The sequence below is a fragment of the Sinohyriopsis cumingii genome, chromosome 10 (genome assembly GCF_028554795.1).
Source record: "Sinohyriopsis cumingii isolate HCF-2022 chromosome 10, ASM2855479v2, whole genome shotgun sequence".
Taxonomy (NCBI): Eukaryota; Metazoa; Mollusca; class Bivalvia; order Unionida; family Unionidae; genus Sinohyriopsis; species Sinohyriopsis cumingii.
Window position 1 is genome coordinate 79,525,833 of NC_142970.1, and position 22,446 is coordinate 79,548,278.

General features: G+C 35.3%; 1 protein-coding gene across 1 annotated transcript in view; it reads right to left on the reverse strand.

Moving 5' to 3' along the window:
• LOC149790457 (electroneutral sodium bicarbonate exchanger 1-like) overlaps positions 1-22,446 on the reverse strand; it is a 179,242-nt gene that overhangs the window by 39,214 nt on the left and 117,582 nt on the right. The window contains exons 9-14 of the mRNA XM_089972516.1: positions 20,613-20,759; positions 20,231-20,334; positions 18,131-18,305; positions 14,723-14,856; positions 5,531-6,068; positions 1,128-1,241 (exon numbers count right to left, since the gene is read on the reverse strand). Coding sequence (XP_089828642.1) covers positions 1,128-1,241; positions 5,531-6,068; positions 14,723-14,856; positions 18,131-18,305; positions 20,231-20,334; positions 20,613-20,759 — 1,212 coding nt within the window. The remainder of the gene's footprint in view (positions 1-1,127; positions 1,242-5,530; positions 6,069-14,722; positions 14,857-18,130; positions 18,306-20,230; positions 20,335-20,612; positions 20,760-22,446) is intronic.

Genomic DNA, 22,446 nt, shown 5'->3' on the forward strand with positions numbered 1-22,446 from the left:
TCATATAATAAACAAATCTTCAAATAATATATCAGAACAATGGCTTCCTGAGGCACAGCAACATCAGTAAATTGGAAGCAAGATCACTTAATTAATGTGTTGATCTCAGCCTAAACTGATCCGATTTTACTGGGTGAAAGTCCCAGGCTTAAAGTAAACTTGAAGTCACAGCCAGCAACATATAGTTCATTTATTAATAATTACCCTCCTGTTTGTTTGTAAATCCCAACCATTTTTAAAAATGAAAAGTATCAAGGATATAAAAAATGCACAAAACTTAAGTCATTTCCTTTATTAATTTATAATTTTTAACCCGATTGTTGCCAAGGGTCCCCAACACTATCAAATTATTGGCATGTCAATGCAAATGGAAGCTCCGATGTACACAAGCAAACAGACTGCTCACTATCCATTTCTGGTGTCTAGAATAGTCTATTTCAGTAAAAACTGAACGTCTGCATCCAATATTTATAATGACTAGTTTTAATATTTCTTAAAAAAATTAAATAAACAAACAGGTGGAACTCTTGTATACACACATTCAAAGAGAAGTAAATCCAAAACTTTATGGAATTATTGAGATTTTCAAAGATGGTGAAAACACAGACTGGCCCAAGCAAAGATGGTGACCATGCTGCTTAAGAAACTCCCATTTGATTTAAAACACCAACAAGTTGATAATGTTTGGGACTCCCCCCCCCCCCAAACAAACAGGTTAGAACTCATAAATTCATGAAATAAATGACTAGGTTTTGTGTATTTTTTATATCTCTGATGCTGTCTGTTTTTAAAATTGGTAGGGAGGCTACAAACAGGATGGTGTAAGAATAACATAATTATAACTGTGCAGAAAATGGTACTGACTTAAAGACAGGAGACTGTGGTCTGTTTCAGTGAACAAGATAACATGATTAAAATTTACATTTTCTGTGACTTCTCCCCTTTAAACTTGTTTTCTTGTTAGAGTTGCTAGCAAAACAGAAGAATCCTGTGATCACAAAGTCTGGATGCAACACTGCAATATACTGCTTTGCAGAACTGTGAACAAATAAAACCAAATCAAAGATGCCTCAGTTGCAAGTAGTGCTAGCTAAAAAGACTATAAGATAAAATCTAAGCAAAATTACCACGAGAGAATCTGGGACTTCTAATTTTGGAGTTCCGAGTCCAATAATTGCATCTGTTGCAACCATGCAGAGAATGCCAATGAAAACAGCGAAGTCACTGATGATTACCCGAACCTGAAAATGAAAATCACAAATTTCAGTATGATTTATTACCGAAATATCTACAATGGAAAAAAATCTATCATGGTTCTTTTGAAATTTTCACATACTGTGTTGTCCATCCACCCCAATATATCAACCCCTAACGTACACTTCTTGAATCATTATGTGCATCCACAAAGTACTAATTTCAAATCTAATGAATCACAAAGTATTGATCTTAGGAAAATATGTATTAATAATCTGTCTTGTACATGTTTATTTGGAAAAGATGACAAAATTCACCAGATTTCTTTAAAATGCACAAAGGACACACATGCACTTACCCCCCACCCCACCCACATCAACACAAAATTCACTACAAACCAATTCCAGTAGCTTGACAGAAACTTCTTCACTGCTCCCCATCTTTCATTCCCCAAAAGATTACCATTCATCAATATGGCATACCTTGCATGTTGGTAATTCATGGAAATTACACCATGCATGTCAATAATTCATGGAAATTACACCCTGTATGTCAATAAATTGGAACAATAATTCATGTTAATTACACCCTGTCTGTCAATAACCCATGGAAATTACATACTGTATGTCAATAATTCATGGAAATTACACACTGTATGTCAATAACCCATGGAAATTACACCCTGTATGTCAATAATTCATGGAAATTACACACTGTATGTCAATAACCCATGGAAATTACATACTGTATGATAATAACCCATGGAAATTACACCCTGAATGTCAATAACCCATGAAAATTACTGATTTCACTAAGCTATATGTTGCCAACACATTGAAATTACTGATTTCACTAAAATGCATGTTGATAACATATTTCTAACCTACTAAGTTCACTAAATGGAATGTTGCTAACACACTGAAAATACTAAGTTCAATACATAAATTGTTGTTAACTCAATGAAATCACTGAGTTCAATACATTGCATGTTTCTAACCTACAGAATTCAATGAACTGCATGTTGCTACCACACTGAAATTACTGAGTTCATACAACGGAATGGTAGTATGACTTGTACAATCTTTTTCTGTAAAAACTGTTCTATTTGAAATGAATAAAGTTGATAAAAATTTTAAGAAATAATTTTAACAATAATTTTTAACAAATAATACGGGCCTATAAAGCTGGACTTTTAGAACACAACAAAATAAAATCCCATGCCAGAAGATTTAATGCCAAAAGTATTAAGTTAACATAATACTTACAGCTCTCTTGTTTTTTTCATTACTATGCAATTATGGATAAACAGCTATGAACCCCATGACCAAAATCAAACCACTTTATATTAATTAGTCCATCAAATGTTTGAAAATAAAAGAAGCAGTTTAGAACTGGTTAATTTCCTTTTTAAAGACATATCTGATCATTCATGATATGCCTCAGTTCGGTACATGCTCAAGACTCCCTACATTGTAATTCTGTAAATAATACAGTCCTCACTATAATATGGTATTGTACATTGCTGTCAATGGTTATGGACCCCAATTACTATGTTATAACAATGGAAAGTTGTCATTACATATTCAAGAGCCCCTGGAAGGGAGTGTAACTTACTGGCCAAGAAAGAATTTCCCAGAATTCAAGATAAGACCATTTCTTCTTTGTAACTGCAGAGTGTTGAAATCATTTGTCATGTTTTTGAGCAATAACAAATTTTCAAATTAGCTACTGTGGCAGTCATATTGGATGCAAGATTGGCACCATTTCATGTAGGACCATCTAGACACCATAAAAGTCTTCTGGGAAATGACGTGATTATGACCATTCTTTCAAGAACAGTGATAACAAGATTTTCAAGATGGCTGCCTTAGTGGCCATATTGTTGGATATCAGCACCATTTTCATTCAGGACCATCTCATATAAATATCATAAGTAATTTGGTGAAAATCCCAGATCAATATAACCATACTTCTAGAAGGAGTGTCAATAATGATTAATTCAAAATATCAACCATGGTGGTCATATTGGAGGTCAGGCTGATGCCTTTTTAATTTAGAACCAACCATATACCATAAAGAGTCTTTTAGTAGAATGTCAATATGACTTTCCCTTGAGGAAGAGTAGTGATGACAAAAATTTCAAGACAGCTGCTGTGGTGGCCATAATGGATGTAAGATCAGCTTACAAAGTCTTCTAGCTGATATACCTTTCCATTCAGGAGAAGCAGCAACAAGCATGATTTTCAAGATGGCCACCATGGCAGCCATACTGAATGTCAGATCAGCACCATTTTCATTTGGGACCAGCTATGCATCATAAGAAGTCTTTTAGTGAAAGCCAATGTTGATATGACCATCTCTTCAGGTCAGTCTGGCACTGTTTTCAAATACGACAAACTATATAGTACAAGTCACATGGGTCATATAGGCATTCAACTATTTCAGTAATGGGTGTCATTTTTTAGAGCTTGATTCTACATACCTTTAAGTGGCAAGTATTCACTTCACTTGGATTCATATACATCCATATTCCTTTTGGAAGGTCATTAGTTAAATGCCCCCCACATGTGTATATAGCAAAATCAATGTTAAACTACATAGACATTTTTGGACAAAATTAACCCAAGGTGTGATCCAGTACAATCCATATATAATGTCGTGTGCTGTTACAATGAAAGCTATGCATATTGATAAAAAAATTCATAATACCCTCGATTGTGACTATTCCACTCGATGTGCTCTTATTTTGACCCAAGTTTAGTACATGGCCATCATTGTAAAAGTCCATATCGATTGATAATTTTCATCTGGAAGTTTCTTGGTGATAGTTATGGTGCATAGCATTCAATAATCATGACTGAATATACTTTGGTTAAAGAAAATTAGTGTCAAAAATTTTAAAAGAACAATTTATATTTAATTTAAAATGAATAAATGCACATACAATGTGACTTGTACTTTATACATCTCATTAGGTGAAAATCAGATGACAATATGGATTTTCATTCAAAAGTATAACAATATTTACAAGATTGTAGTACAGCTGCCATATTGGAGGTCAGTCTGCAGAATTTTCATTCAGGACCAACCAACTAAGTCTTCTGGTGAAAACCCCATGCACATATGACTGATCCATTCAAGAGGAGTAGAGATAATATTTTCAAGATGGCACTGTGGTAGTGTTATGTGTATTTGATTTACTTGTATCTGATTTAATATATATTTCAATTTAATTATTTGTCAGTTTTAAATTTTTTATTTTTCATTACATGATATTGTTATGTAAATTTATTCATTGGAGATGATACTTTTTTCAAAAAATAGTTTGACCTTGACTGTTAGTTTATAAACACCAGGTGTTGATCTAAATCCTGACCTTATTTCAAAATTTATAGCAACCATCGGAAACAGGTACTATTTTTAAAAAAAAGTTTGGTTGGTTTTTGTCAGGGTCACACTGGGTAAACATGATCTGTAACAAGTACTTGCTTCTATAACCTTCCAGAAGAGGATCACATGATCCCTTGTTTACGTTTTTGAAAGACTATATAACCCATGTTTTGGAGAATTAATGTCAGTAGAAAGCTGGGCTGTTAAACTGTTAGTTGTATGTTGTGCTATTTGGAGTTATTTCAGATTACTTGGTTTGGAGTTATTTCAAATTACTTAGATTCAAAAGGATTAATTTTGTTATTTTTCTGGAAAATACATGTGCTCATGTAATATTGTTGAACAAGGACAGTTTTTTATAAAAATTTATTCAGCTATCAGAAAATGGAGTGATTTTTCTTGTTTCTACAGGGAACTGTAGACTTCAACACAACGGATTGCAGCATACATCATCGTCTTCCATCTTGGATTCTTCGTCAGGATTCAAACAAGAAATCATTAGAACATTCTGTTATTAGGACTACTAACATTTTATTCTTGAATTATTCTTGGATTATTTTTGGATTTGATTCTATAAAAAAAAAACAGTAAGTTCATATTTTTTCTTTTTTACACAATATTTTCATTGAAATAAATTATTGTATATTTTTCAAAGCTTGTTATTTTCATTCATTCTTGTATTACTGTTTCTTCCAGCCTAAACAAGTGACATAAGAGTAGCCATATTTGATGTCCATGCATTTGCATTTACATCTGCACCATTTGCATTTACGACAAACTAGACTATGTAAGAAATGTTTATATGAAGTTTCAAAGCAATCCTCCAAGTATTTTTGGAGTAGCAATAACAAAATTGTGCTAAGGACAGATGACGGACATTCCCATAAGCTATTTTTGTCTATGGCCAGTAAAGCTAACAACAAAGTAGTAACAAAACATAACATACCCTTGCAGGCAGAAAATTACTGTTCCTGAATGCCTTCAGAGCATAAGAAATTGTAAATGTCCCTATGAACAGGAGTACTGACAGGAAAAACACATCTGCAACATGGTTACATCCTGGTCCCTCCAGCACACCTCCAAATTTTGAACAATCTCCTCGAGATAAGTGATGCCAACTCAATGGGCTATGCACAGGAGTGACAGTCTCAGATGTTGTGTCATTTGGCAGCATCAAACTTGTATAATTGCTAGTTACATTGGTACCAACTGAATCATTTTGATATCTGGGCACACACCTGCAGTCATAATGCACTGACACAGAAGTGTCGGTATTAACTGGGGCTAGCTTTTCCACTTCAGCAACTTTAAAAAAGGCCTCCTTGATAAAGATAAGAGAAATGAGAGCTGCAAAGCTTTCCTCTGTAAATCTGGTGATGTATCGGACCAAAGCACTGAGATCGAAGGCTACGATGAGTATCTGCATTACACCAATCCAAAGACCTATCCACCAGCGTAATTCCAAATAATTTAGTTTGTTGTCCCTAAAAAATAAAAAAGAATGCATTTTTGTCTTGCCTGTCTTGGTAGATGCAAGACTAATAGAATCCATTATATTCATTGATAGAGGCAAAGAAAATCCTACCCAAGGGTCTAGACATACACAAGGCTTTGCCAGGCTCCTGCCCACAAATTTGGAACCTTAGGGCAGAACTTCCTATCCCATGCCAACATATGGATAACTTGTCCCTCACTTCTAATCAGAATAGACTGCTGGGGAAAAAAATAGTAATCATAAGCATGTATGTAGCAAAGATACAATTTCTAGACATTTTGTCATCACTGGATACAGCATAAAAAAGTTTCATGTACAACAAAGAATCTGCTGCAAACTGGAAGTTCTGTCAATGGGCACTTTGGTAAAAGATGGCTATGTCACAAATTTACAACCAGGTCTCTGCTAGAAGTACAATCTTGTCAGTCTCACTAGAGGTGATATACTTATGCTTTACAATATACACAATGGTGCATCAATCCTGTGCAATAGGAAGATGTCCATAATAAAAATACAGATGATCGGAGGGTGTTCGGTTTTAAATTTTAAGTACGTCTCTGATAGAGAAAATGCGTGGAAAATGAAGATCTTATCCATGCATGCAGCAGCAGACATTATGAAAATAATTCTGCATACGACTATTTGGAAATTGGCAATGAAACTGTGTGGTCACATGCCAGTTCAACTTGTAGATTTCTTATCTGATGCAGCTTTATTTTTAGGAATACAAATTTATCTCTCCAAATTCCTGCCTCAACCCTTAACCTGTGAAGCCTGGCAACAGATTTCGAATTGCCAATTAGCTTACAAACAAAACTAATGACTCTTAATAAAACCTTTTCCAAAGTGGTAAGAATGACATTTATATTATTAATCTCCATAAAAGAATATGTGTACACACAATTTTGACCAAGTACTGTGAGTTAGGGACCAACTATTTAATGATCACATGACAATGCTGTGTTTTCTCCTTTGTCTCAAGATATAAAAAAATCCAATGTGACTGACTTAGATTTTTCACAAATCTGATCAGAGTACATTTACTGAAGCTTAGTGTCACACTTTTTCATTTAAAAAAAACAAAGTTTTCGAAAAAGTAAATGGTCGTTCCATGACATTCATGATATTTTGCTTCAGCAACATCATTATAATGTTTATGACAAAGATAGTAATGATGCTGACAGTAAAATCAAACCGCAACTATGCTGTGCTGATTATTCTGTCAACTCATCCTTCAATACTTTTGCAACATCATGGTCATGTTTACTCTCTGCTATATTAATTGTTGACTTGTACCTCTGGGGGATACCCGGATGTAACTGGATGATATCACATCTTTTCCTAAATACTCATACAATATTTCGTCCTTTAGGAAAGCTAGAAACAATGCAAACATTCATGACATCACAATGAATCAATGCAGTCATTTGGGCTATTGTATACCACATTTTCTCACATGGGCAAACTAAATCATACGTTTAACGGAATAATAATAAACAGAACCCTTCATATGCATCAGCGTAGGTATGGGAAAATTCCACCTGATCTGCCACTTATCTGATGCCAAATCCTGATTCTAAGGGTGGAATTTTCCTATCCAACACCAATATATAAGTGTGTGTGTGATTTAAATTTTTAACGTAGCTTTAACAATTTTTTAGTCATATCACCATGTTGCATGATGTCCGACCCAGTCAAACTATCCTGACACCAGGCCGACCAGTCCTAACACTAATCTCTTAATGCTGAGTGCCAAGCATGGCAGCTGTTAGTATCCTGTTTATAAGTTTCTGATATGACTCGGCCAGGCTTTGAACCCATAACGTCCCGCATATGAGGTGGATGCTCTAACCACCAGGCCACCGGAGAGGTACTTAACTGAAAATCAATCCAATTCATTTACATGCTACACTGACTACATGGAAGCAGCAGCAGCTCATTGGTTAAGGTATTGGTCTCTTTACCATACGGACATGGCCTTGATTCCCACCATCGAATCAGTTCACACTGGCTGGTATCCATAGGCAAGGCAATCGACTTACCTCAGCAAAACATAACCTTCAACGTGCTGCTGTACCATAAAACACCCTACTGGCTAAAGTGAATTTCCGGGAATGTAAGATATTTCTATGGGCTGAATATTAAGACCATCATCAAGAGAGAGAGGTATAGGTGCAATTATTGCTATCACAAATTATAAAATTCTTGGAAGAAATGGGCAAAATCCATATGGAGTAGAACCAGAATACAAACACAGAGCATACGTAAAAATTATTTCTTTTCAAAACTCACTATAACTAGTCTACGTGTCTATCTCTCTCAGAATGATTGTTAAGTCTGCAACTTTTGCAATGAGCACGACGATGTGCTCAATCCAAGTACTTTTAAATTATCACAATACTCTCATATTCTTCTTTTCAAATTTGTAAAGCATGTTGATATGTGCCTTTCCTGATCTTACATGTTTTAAAGTTTAAAAAGATTCATCTGATCACAAATTTTCAATCACATAATATCCACAAGTCACAGTTTTGCTTACCATCTAGTGCCCTTTCTTTTGAAAGCTCAGACTGGTTCACTACATAACTATATTATCAATATAACGAATCTGCGAGTCAAACTTTCAAATGAAAGAAATCCATCATTTTTTTTTATTTAGCGTGTCATATACAGTTTCTACAAATAGAAAATAAGGAAGTACATGTAGGTCTAGGGTGGTCAAATGTACTCTTATGCTATACTTATGCAGCAGTCTTCTTTTCAGAATACTCTCATATTTATATCCTGAGTGGATTAAATCAATGATCATAATAATTACCAACACAAATTTTATTGCTTCATTTTTATTTCTTTTGCTAATTTACCACAAAAACAATTAGGTAGACAAAAAGCACAATGATTACTCCAAACGCATAATGGTTGGCATGTATTCATCTCTAATATTCTTAAGAACTCCAAAAATACCAAATATGTTAAAGTTAACATGTTTAGCAGAAACCAATAAGTGCAGTACAAAATTCTTCATCATACAATTTGACCCTGAATCTGATATCATGGATAAAACATCATAGAACCCATCTCAGACAATGGCAAATTAAAACTACATGCTAAGTTTGGTTAAATCTTCGAATAATATTTTTTCGGGAAAAAACCCAAAAGCTTTTGAAGTGGTATCATTGAAGGTATGCTTAAGATATATACAGAAATGAAGTTAAATGAAACAAATCCAATAATTATTGTTTGCGTTATCATGCTTATAAACAAGTACTGCTTAAACCTAAGTCAGACCTCTGATCTTAAAATCAACTTGTTCAAATTGGAATGCAACTACATACAATGTTTGTTCATAACTCCCTTGTACATGTCTCTGTGTTCATAAGGTCAGTGAAGTATAGAAATGCAAGCAGTGATCTTTCACTTGAATCCAAAGTCAAATAGATCTGGTTTTCTGAACTCCTTCACAAAATTACTGATATATTGGAAATCAGGTTTGCAACATTTTGATTAAGAACCAATTAAATATTTCAAGATGTCTTTTAATGACAATTCCATGTCAAGGCCGCCAGTTACAAAAGATCAGTAGCAATAACAAGATTTTTGAGAAGGCAACAGCACCATGCTGAAGTTCATGTGAGTACCATTTTTATTTTGTAGGGTTTTATTCCTAATTACATACTGCTATAGTATTTTATTCCTAATTACATACTGCTACAGGGTTTTATTCCTAATTACATACTGCTACAGGGTTTTATTCCTAACTACATACTGCTATAGTGTTTTATTCCTAATTACATCTTGCTATAGTGTTTTATTCTTAATTACATACTGCTAGATGGTTTTATTCCTAACTACATACTGCTATAGTTGTTATTGTTGTAGGGTTTAATGCCATTTTTCAGCACACGATAGGCTATATATGGCAGCCAGTATTAATGGTGGAGGAAGAACCTGGGAAACCCCTGGAAAGAACCACCGACCCACGAGAAGCTACTGACAAGCTTTCTCACATACCACACTGGCCAAGTCCGAGACATGAACCCACGCAGACAGAGGTGAAATAGCAATGATCCATTATGGAGAGTGCTTTAGACCACTCAGGGCCCCCATACTGCTATAGGGTTTTATTCCTAACTACATACTGCTATAGGGTTTTATTCCTAATTACATACTGCTGTACTGTTTTATTCCTGATTATATACTGCTATAGTGTTTTATTCCTAAGTTCATGCTACTAGTGTTTAATTTCTTAGTGCATACTGCCAAAGTGTTTTATTCCAAAGTACATACTGCTATATTGTTTTATTGCTAATTACATACTTCTATAGTGTTTTATTCTTAATTGCATACTGCTACAATGTTCTATTCCTAATTACATGCAGCTATAGTGTTTTATTCCTAATTACATACTGCTGTAGTGTTTTATTCCTAATTGCATAGTGCTATAGTGTTTTATTCCTAATTACATATTGCAATAGTGTTTTATTCCTAACTACATACTGCTAGTTTATTCCTAATTACATACTACTATAATGTTTTATTCCTAATTACATACTGCTAGTGTTTTATTCCTAATTACATACTGGTATAGTGTTTTATTCCTAATTACATACTGCCAGTGTTTTATTCCTAATTACATAATGTTATGTTTTATTCCTAATTACATATTGCTATAGTGTTTTATTCCTAATTACATACTGTTATAGCATTCTCGTGAAAACCCCATGTCGATATGACCATCCATTCAGAAGTATCCATGTAAAGATTTATAAGATGTCCATCAAGGCAGCCATTTTGAAGGTTATCAGCAGTAGGTAACATTGACATTATTTTCATTTATGACCAAAAATATATAGCAAAAAGTCTCATGAAAAAAATAATACATGTCAATATGACCATCCTTTAAAGAGGCCTAGTGATAACAAGATTTTCAAACTGGCCACCTTGGCCATCATGTTGGAAACCTGGCCACCATGGCCATCATGTTGGAAACCTAGCCACCATGGCCATCATGTTGGAACCTGGCCACCATGGCCATCATGTTGGAAACCTGGCCACCATGACCATCATGTTGGAAACCTGGCCACCATGGCCATCCTGTTGGAAACCTGGCCACCATGGCCATCCTGTTGGAAACCTGGCCACCATGGCCATCATGTTGGAAACCTACCGCCACTATTTTTATTGAATATGACCTATTAGATACCATAAGAAAATGAGTGAAACCCTCACAAGGCTGTAAAATTTACCTAAATTTCTAAACCTGCACATCGTGTACAAAGGTCTAAACAATGCTGTTTCATCAAATAAATTCAAAACACAGCTAGCAGCTTTTTATATGTAAGTCACTGACAATTTGCATGACATACCTCAATCAACTTGCTATTGCTTGCATTTGCTAAATGTCCTTTACCTCCTATTATGGCAGGATTTGGTTTATAAGACATAGAATTGTTGACTATATCTGATAAATTTAGGTAAAACATCCTTGGACTGTGATATACTTTCATTCTACTGTATACAAGCATGATGAAAATTTAACCAATGATGCAACTGGATGTACTCTCTGGACATGCGTGTGCAGTGGCTCATAAAAGGTTCTGTTAATGAACTTGTTTTGCAACAGTAGATAATTTAAACAATTTTGTCAGCAAGATCAGTAGATCCGTCTGATGTGTAATGTGTGTACTGCAACCAATTCTCATCAATTCTGGCTGTTTGTTTCCATAGTTACCATTTTTGTACAGGTTTAGCTGTTTACATATGAAAACACTGAAGCATTAGTTAAACCCCATGTCTATATGTCTATCTGTTCAGAAGAAGCTAACAAGATTTTCAAGATGGCTACGATGACCATTGGAAATCTATTGGTACTGTTCTTAATTAGGACCAATTATTAGATATCTTGAGAAGACCTGAAGAGAAAATCCCATGTCCCTATGACTTTCCATTCAGGAGAAGCAGCTATGAGCTGTAACAAGATTTTCAAGATGGCCACCATATCTGACATCATAATAAGTCTTTTTGTAAAAACCCTACGTCATTACAACCCTCCATGTTTGTGAAGTAGTGGTAATATTTTCAAGATGATCACCATGGCAGCCATATTGGATGTCAAATCAATAACATTTTTGGTTAGGACCAACTAGATATTATAAGGAGTCTTTCACTGAAATCTGCATACAGTTAGTGTCAACATAAATTTTCTGCATCATACACTCATCTCATTCCTGAGTTTTTTAAACTGTATTTCCATCATACACTCATCTCATTCCTGAGTGTATAAACTGTATTTCCATCATACACTCATCTCATTCCTGAGTGCATAAACTGTATTTCCATCATACACTCATCTCATTCCTGAGTGCATAAACTTTATTTCCATCATACACTCATCTCATTCCTGAGTTTTTTAAACTGTATTTCCATCATACACTCATCACATTCCTGAGTGCATAAACTGTATTTCCATCATACACTCATCTCATTCCTGAGTTTTTTAAACTGTATTTCCATCATACACTCATCTCATTTCTGAGTGCATAAACTGTATTTCCATCATACACTCATCTCATTCCTGAGTGCATAAACTGTATTTCCATCATACACTCATCTCATTCCTGAGTTTTTTAAGCTGTATTTCCATCATACACTCATCTCATTCCTGAGTGCATAAACTGTATTTCCATCATACACTCATCTCATTCCTGAGTACATAAACTGTATTTCCATCATACACCCATCTCATTCCTGAGTGCATATACTGTATTTCCATCATACACTCATCTCATTCCTGAGTTTTTTAAGCTGTATTTCCATCATACACTCATCTCATTCCTGAGTGCATAAACTGTATTTCCATCATACACTCATCTCATTCCTGAGTACATAAACTGTATTTCCATCATACACCCATCTCATTCCTGAGTGCATATACTGTATTTCCATCATACACTCATCTCATTCCTGAGTTTTTTAAACTGTATTTCCATCATACACTCATCTCATTCCTGAGTGCATATACTGTATTTCCATCATACACTCATCTCATTCCTGAGTGCATAAACTGTATTTCCATCATACACTCATCTCATTCCTGAGTGCATATACTGTATTTACCCATATGTAACAAGTACCATCTGAACACTATAATGTGCACTCACAAAGACCAAGATCTGTCATTTTATAGTGCACTAGGTCTTTCTGTCACAAGACTAAACTCAGCATTTCAAATAAGAAATATTACAGTATTTTCCCATGATAAGAACGAATGACCATTGAGTAAATGCCAAAAAGCAGCAAGTAGGCTTAATCTAAGACAGAAATCAATAGCAAAATATTTATCAAAACTGTAAAAATGAGGCGATGGGCTTCTCAAGGATAAACATGGTACATCAGACTTGAAAAATCAGGCTCTCAATCAACAAGTCTTGCCTTATAATTTCTCCAAATTAATTTTATTACGATTTAAAGTAGACTCAAGTGTCAGGATGTAAGGACATGTCTATTCTGTCAACAATGACTCTATGATTTGGAGTACATCCACTGCCTTACCCTAACTGTCCATCAGTAGTTTCTGGAAGACATGTCTGTACATGTCCAAGTTTATCATCCAAATTACAGACAGCTGGACTGACTAGATCAATAATTCTAAAGATCCTCTAAAAGCATGCATGTGCATTTCTACTTTGTCTGGTCTTCAAATCAGCTGACAACCCATCCAGTCCTTCTATATCAACCAGTGTGGATGAATTGGCAAATAAAAGATTACAATACTTGATGCATATGTTCATTTCTATGAAGATAATCTCATCCACTAGTGGCTGTTAAGAATTTTGTTTTACCTTAGTAATCAAAAATTCATCAGGCCATTAAAGTCACATCCTTCATCTCATTCAAATCCCATAGATGCTTGTATTTTGTGCAATAAACCATTTTCAAGCATTTCAGTAACAGAATTTAAGTGCCTAACAAATAAAAATAACACTGGCAAGCTGCATCTTTAGAGAAATGATTCTGCCTGTAAAAAACATATCTTCAACCACAGCCCATATTTTTGTGAAATTTTCTGAAAAAGGTAGAGTGAAATTATAACAGTATATTATATATTGCAGATCCGGAATTTAAGTTACTTCCAAATGGCTGTTATACATAGGTAAACACATCAGATAAACTTAAGTTTCAACACAGCCCAAAATAAGCAGTACAAATTAGCACTCCTAATAAGACCGTTATTTGTGGTTAGCATCTCGGACAAACAATCCAGTTGCAGATTTGAATCCTACCAACATTAGACTGGAGCAGTCAATGTGGTGAGTTCCTGGGTAATACATTTTATTCCCAATACATTTTTACCCTGGTTCATGCTGGAAGTGGGCATGAACATGGGACCAAACGTGTTGAAAACAAGTGCAATACATTCTTGGATATCCAGACTTCTTCAACAACACTTGCTCCAAACAAGACAAAAAACAAAATTACTATTCAAGTATTCGTGGAATATGGATGCCTCACCACAGCACCTTACAAATGACCTAAATACGAACACAAAACATTCAGGTATAATGGACAGACAGGGATAATCCTACATGCCTAACCATGGTGACAGAGGTGCATACAAAAAAAGCAGTGAAGGATTATACTTACATGCAAAAATTATGTAGAATAGTCTCAAACACAAGGACAGGCCCAGTACTCCCTAAAATTGTCATCGGTTGTCCTGCGAACATAGCGTAAACAACACCAACAATGGCTCCAGATAGAAGACTTTCAATGGCTGCCTGTATTGTAACAAAGACAAATGTATTGATCAAATGTGAATCGGATGAGTATGGGTTGGAAAGTTTGTTTATCTAGGTCTGACATTCTAAATAATGATATTTAATTGTGAAAACATTTTGTACCCAGTCATTAAATGGGTTGCAGCAATAAACTAAGATATATATATATTGATATTTTTCAGTAATCATTAATTTGAGAAAGACTAGATCATAATATAGAAAAGAAAATTGCCTCAGCATTGTACTCATATTAATGACTGTTAATTCTTTCTGGGTTTTAGGCTTCCTATGGGCTTTAAGTTTGTTACATCTTTCTGGCTTTTAGGCTTCCCATGGGTTTCAAGATGTAGAACAGGTCTTGTGTCCATGTCATAAGAGGTGACAAATGGAGGCAACCTTGTACTGTGGGATGAGTCCCTGATAATTTTCTTAGACTTTTAATGAGTGCAGTGATATTAAAACAAGAGTTTCTTGAAGAGACTATTAAAACAAGAGTGTCATGAAGAGACTGATGCTCTGCTGACCCCCCCAAAAAAGAATTTGAATGAATTCACAGGAAGTCTGTTTCTTCCCTCCTTTTATCTTTTAAATCACTTATTATCAAAATGAAATCATTGTATTTTTCATTCATTTGTTTTTGAACATCAAATGAAATGTTTTTGTGTGTTTCAAAGAGAAAAAGGTAATATTTTCCACATGAAACATCATCAGAAAATATGATATACAATTTCTTTGCCTGAAAAAGCCATTACTGACACAACTAGCATTGCCCCCAGGTCCCTAACTGTCTGCTGGGGTCTAGACACTGGTTCGTAACTTGAAAACAGTTTGTTGTCCCAACTTAACACTTAGCACTTAGTTGGCACCACAAGGGGAGTAAACGTGCTGTCAGCATGGATTCCTGGTTATGTCCTTGCCCAACTGATGCAACGACTTGGAAACTGAGATCCCCAATCCAGTATAGCTATATTGGATCAATGGTTAAGATGTTGAGCCTGTGACCAGAAGCATATAGGTTCAATTTCCACTAATGAATGAACTTCCTGGACTTATTTTTAAGGTAATGGGTTTTTTTGCTCTTAATAATAACATCTTCAAGTGTTTCAGGTGAAAAACATATTTTTTAAAGCTAAAAATACAAAACATTGGTAGCCTTAAAAGAAAAACTACACAATTACCTGTAAACACACAGCATCCTGACCTTGATTGGTGGGCAGTTGGGAATTATTAAACTAGTAACAGAAGAGACCTTTAAATGATGTATCAACCACTGAGCACAATACAATAGTGTGTGTGTGTGTGTTTGATTTGGATTTTTAATGTAGCTTTAACAACTGTTCAGTCATATTGCTATGATGTCTGCTGTGTGACAGTTTATAGTGATGTCTAGCACTGGGGCATCATGCCGCTGACATGTAGCATGATGTTACACCCAGTCACATTATCTTGACACCAGGTTGACCAGTCCTAACACTAACCTCTTAATGCTGAGAGCCAAGCGAGGTTGCTGTTAGTACCATTTTTGTAAGTCTATGGTATAACTTGGCCGGGGATCAAACCCATGACCTCCTGCATCCAAGGCAGATGCTCTAACCACTAGGCCACTGGAGTGGTACTGTACTGAAAATCAATACAATAGTAAAATTGTTTAATAATGTTTTACTTATAGTCCTATAGTTATCATCTAACTAAATTATTTCTACAATAATCAGAAGTCCACTTTCATTGGAGGCATAGATACAAAAAAGTAGGTGGGTGAGTGAATAGACAGATAGGTATGTACACCTGCATTAGAGTTTAACAGCACATCAGCTGAACACTAGCTGTATTGTACCAATTAAAAGTTCTAAAAAAAATGAAAATATAAAGAACTGTCAAAGGAAAACAAAGGAAGATAAACCATTCCAAAACAATCTTAAAAGAAATTACTACAAAATAAAAGACAAAAGGCAAAGGTATTCTGTAAAAGGGTCAAAATCTGTCATATAAAACCAGATTCCATAAAGCCCATATTTTCTCTGCTGGTATATAATCACATTGTTCCTAAACTGAGTTCACATAAAAACTTCTATCTCACAGAGTTAAGTCAGTATACAAATGATGATCTGAAGCTTGTTCATGGTCCTTTCATTCCATATACTTTGCAAAGTAAGCCAAGTTGTTTATCTTCAATTATGAAATGGAATATTCCATTTGGAAAAAAACTGCTGGGTAGTTCTTGCTGTAGTTGTGGTGGTCTGTGGGCATGAAGCAATTTCTCATCACATGAAAGGCTATACATGGTGGCCAGTTGATCTAGTGATGGATGAAATCAGGCAAATCAAAGGAAGAACCAGCGGCAAGCTTTCTCACATACCCACAGTGGCAGAGCCTGTAACTAAAATCCATTAGGTGAAATGGCAGTGATCAGTAAAGGCGAGCGTCTTAGACCACTTGGCTACCTGGGACACCCCCATTTTGGCTCTTTTACTACCAAGAAATGGGGTGACAATTGTGACTCATCTTCACAGCACAAAAATTACGTCCCACCATAATACAATAACTTCTTTTTTCTTTTAAAACTGACATGTGACCTTGAGGATAGGACTCCCATTGTGGTATGCAACAATCTTGTATTCTAGTCATGATACATAATTAAACCAAGTTTTATCTAGTTATCTCAAAAGAGTCTGAAGTTATAAAGCAGACACAAAAGTGAGATAGGCTAATGGTTGGAATGGGTATCATCATCCAATTTTCAGGAAAAGATGGGACAATATATCACAGCTCTTTCTGTCACATAAGTTTTGAAGTTATTAATCACTGAATTATGAGTGCACTCTCAATCTGACAGAATCCTTTATTTTTTAATTATTTTTTTCTTTTTATTGTTATGTCATGAATAGAATATTACATTCATATTCAAAAAATGTGACTGCTATGAAACACACTATATGCAGACTGTGGCTTATATTTTTTAATTCACGTAATAAATTTCATATTAGTTGACATGATAATGTGATGGCACAGTGTCAGCATAACGGGAAAAGTCTATTTGACAGAAAAGAGGAAGCTAACCTGCTCAACACGCAATGTCACATTTAAGAGCATGCTAACACACAGCTTCATATTACACTGGTGCATAAAAGATCTAAAAAAAATAAGATCTTAACTTAGATGGACAGATACAGTATAGTGTCAAGCAGAAATCCAAGAACTTTCCACCTCTGTATGAAACAGTAGGCACAATCAGTGCTCTACCATTATACTGTGCATGTACAAATCAAATATTTACCATATCTGTCCCCGTGGCATCGCTGAGAAGTCCTCCAAATGTGAGGACGGGCGTCAAACAGGCAAAGTACAGGAAAACAAATGAAGCAAAACACTGGATGTGGAGTGCATCTCTGAAGTCGGACAGATACCATGGAACTCTGTTACGAATATCTCGGATAAGGCCACCAAACAGTCTGCAGATGCGAAAATGTAATTAATTATTAGAAAAGTAATTTTTGTTTTCTTTTGAAGTCCTGTTTTAAACTGTTTGAAATTCATATAATTTCATGCTAAATATTACTACAAGTTTGGTTATTAGCATAAGCACAAGTACCAGATGTTATAAAGAGAAAAACAGCATACCAGTAGCTAAGGATGCCTAAACACTTAACACCAGCCTTTAACTTGTTGATTTGGATGGTATGCCTTAGCATTAATTCCATGATGTTAAAAAAAACTTACAGGATACCCCAAACTGCTCAAATCTTAAGTTGGTTAGTTGTTATGGATTTTTGGTTAGTTGTTATGGGTTTAACACCGTTTCCAGCATATGATATACTTGGCAGCCATTATATCTTGTGGGGGGAAGAACTCTGGAAAACCCAAGAACCACAAACTCTAGCAAGTGGCAAGTATTCTCACATACCCAAGTTGGCTGAACCCAAGACTATTAACTCAAACAGGATGAGGTGAGAGGACAGTGATCTGTAAAGGCAAGTACTTCGGACCTCTCTGCCACCAGGTGCTCCAGATCTGGAAGTTTCTAATATAGTAGAATTGTTATAATACCATGTACCTCTAGAAACTGAAATGCAAGTAACTAAGGAATTGTTATGTCTTAATGTCCTGCATTTCTTAAAATGGATGTAAGATTACTATTTGTACATTATTTTAATGATTCAGTTGCATCAGAAATCTTAATATGTAAGAAATCTGGGACTCCAGTTAGACAATGTAATGTCATAAACCTTGCCACCACCACCAAATATTCAACTCAAGAAGTCAAAGGTCAGCATTTGGCTACTGACAACACATCTCAAATGGCAGAAGATGCTCTCAACTGTGCATTGCCAAAATATGACTGGCACAATTTCCTTATAATGAGGATTTCTATGTTAGTTTGTGTAGTTCAATATTTGGAATAGTCACTATAATGGGTTACTTCCCTTGCCTTCCTTTGGACACAGCAGAGAGTCGTTAATACAAGAAAACAAAATTAATTATTGTATACAGATTTGCTGATTGCAGTGAATTTCATTAATATACACAGATCTTGCTCACAATAACAAATGTTGGATATCTTGATAAAATAAGCACACTTACGAAGTTTGATAATCATCCAATAAATATTCACTAAAGTATCGACAGTCTAAGCCAATACGATGCAAGATTATTTCATCAATATGCGCTTATTATAACTACACATCAACTGTATCCATTTTAGATCTGATGATTTAAGTCTATTTATCAAGTTTACACAAAATTGGATCAGAAACAAGTTCAGCCAATCGGATGCAAGATGACCTCATTAACGTGTGTTATCACACTTTAGTCAGATCTTGATCATATAAGCCTATATTTAATTATCACACTCAAGATGACCTCATTAATGTGTGTTATCACACTTTAGTCTGATCTTGATCATATAAGCCTATATTTAAATTATCAAACTCAAGATCTTGATAAAAGTCTACATTCCAAATTTGATCAAATCAGATCATAACTATGGTTTCCAAAATGTTAACAGGGTCAACCTCATTAATATCAATTATCCCTTTTGCTCATCATACATATATCTCACTCATATTCCAACGCATCTGAGATATTGATATAACAACTTGTATTCCATGTCTGATCGAAGTCAGATGAAAAACATGGCCTCCAAAGTAGCAACTAGCAAATGCTGATGGATGGACAGACAGTTGACAGATGACAGAGATAGGACAATACCATAAACTCACATAGATATCTGGCCAGTTAAACCAAAACTGAAAGCAAGATTCACAGTCTTAGCAAATATGACTCAAACCAAATTGATGAATACACTATCACTAAGAAATCCAACAAGATCCATAAAAAAATCCCTTTTTATTTTCCATCAATGATTTTTCAAGTTTACCTTCCTGTACGATGTAAGGAACTATCTTCTTCATGACTGATCTCTATAGTAATAGCCTTTCCATTTGGCTGTGGTGGCTGCGAGTCTCCTGTTTTTCTTGCCTCCTACAAAAACAAATCAATATGTCTCTTTACAGAGAAAAGGTCCAGTTCACAATCCCAGATCAATGATCCCAACACTTCTGGGAGCTCAAGCATATCTGCTAAATTTTTGATTTTTAGCTAATATTTAAAGATTTAACATGAAGTTGTCAAACTGTCATCACCATAATCATTTTGTCGCTTAATAAAATCATGTTGTACCATAACATATCTGTTCAACCTGCCAAAGGCTTTGAATGCTGAATATTTTTTCATTTTGAAGTAAAGAAATGAATTTTTACCTGTGATGGTATGCTTTTTGGGGGTTCAATACGAATACTTGGGTCCCATTCACCTGGGGGTAGCACTGTTCCCTGATCCAGAAACTCATCAATGCCAGCCAACAGGTCATCTTTGTTTCTTGCATGATAGGCCACATCATGGAATACCTACATTTATAAAACAGATTGAACTTTGTTCAGCATACTTCTTAAAATGCTTGAGTGGTCATCCAAAATGATGTAGCCCTCCAAAAGCAAATTGGTTAAAATTTGTCATAGCAAAATGAATTATCTAAAACCTCTAACAAGTTTTTATTCTACTGTGAAGTTATGAATACAAAATGTCATTTAACAATGTCCACATAAACAAATTTGCCCCCTTTTTTATAATACATCAGTGCAAAGAATTTCCAATGTGGATTTATGGAGGAAATGTGCCATGGTGTTCTACATGGAATCCTAGTCCTGCTCAAGCCGTATGTAACTATTTTCAAGCAGCCCCAACACCCAGATGCATTAATATTGAATACTACCCATATCTAACCTTCATGCAACAGCTACAAACCCATGCTTATTATAACCAGTTGTGTCTATGTCATGTGACCAAAAAGGCAGCTGTGATAGCTGTACTGACTACTTGGGGGTACATAAGCCTCACCTTGATGAGACACAGTGATCAGTTAAAAACAATGTATCAATTAGAACCTTCCCCTATGATGAGTTACGATAACAAACTGGTCAGGCCCAGGGTTGACTATGCCACACCAGCAGATGGTAGAAAGCACCTCCTCATTACTTCCGACAGCACCTTCTTCTAGTGAAATAAAATGTGATTGCCCAAATGTTTCTCTGTAAAACGTTTTGTGTTTCTTTAGGACCAACACCATGTCATCAATCATGAAAATATATTCAGCTTGTGAAAATTACTCCATGGCATTTGACATCAACATCCAAAATTAGGAGCAATTTCTCAGTGAAACTTCTGTCTGTGATGTATTCAAACACAGGATGAATACTAATTTGTGACTATTTTATTCAAAAAACAACTGCTGTGTACTAAGCCGTTTTTGACAAGCATGACCAGATGACTTGGACAAATCCTGGGCATCTGAAGCAAGGCAGCATTGTTTGTAGCTGCCATTGGCAAAATATGATAGTATGCGTACAGTCTTCATAAAATATGATAGTATGTGTACAGTCTTCATAAAATATGACAGTATGTGTAGTCTTCATAAAATATGATAGTATGTGTACAGTCGTGATAAAATATGATAGTGTGTGTACAGTTGTGGTAAAATATGATAGTATGTGTACAGTCGTGGTAAAATATGATAGTACATGTACAGTCGTGGTAAAATGCTACATAGCCTTTTACAACCATGCAAAAAATATTTAAAATAACAGGTACAGACTCTGTCTAAATAGAATAATGGGATACTTTTGTTGTTGTTGAGTTTAATTATAGTGGCATGCGCACAATTGTGCATGTGCCACTTTTTTCTGACTGCACCACAGCCTGCTAGTTGTTCCTGGGGAAGAGAATGGTGCCACCTCCCCCAGGCTTTTATGGATTCAAGGAACCCTGATAGTTTGGCCTCAGCCTGTGAGTCCATAAAGGTCCCTTACAATTGAATGGTTGGCTGTCATTAGTGGGAAGGAGAGCTCGGGAACGGTCCTGCCTGTTTTACATTGCTGGTTTCTTGTTGCATTTGCCTGTGTTTCTTGCGATATGTTTTTGATTTTTATTTTTCTTCTTCAAAATATTCTAAATGCGGGGGGGGGGGGGGGGGGGTATGTTCTATGTTGTTTATAGAGGTTCTTAGTAGAAATCATGTATGAAGAGAGATTTTCAAGG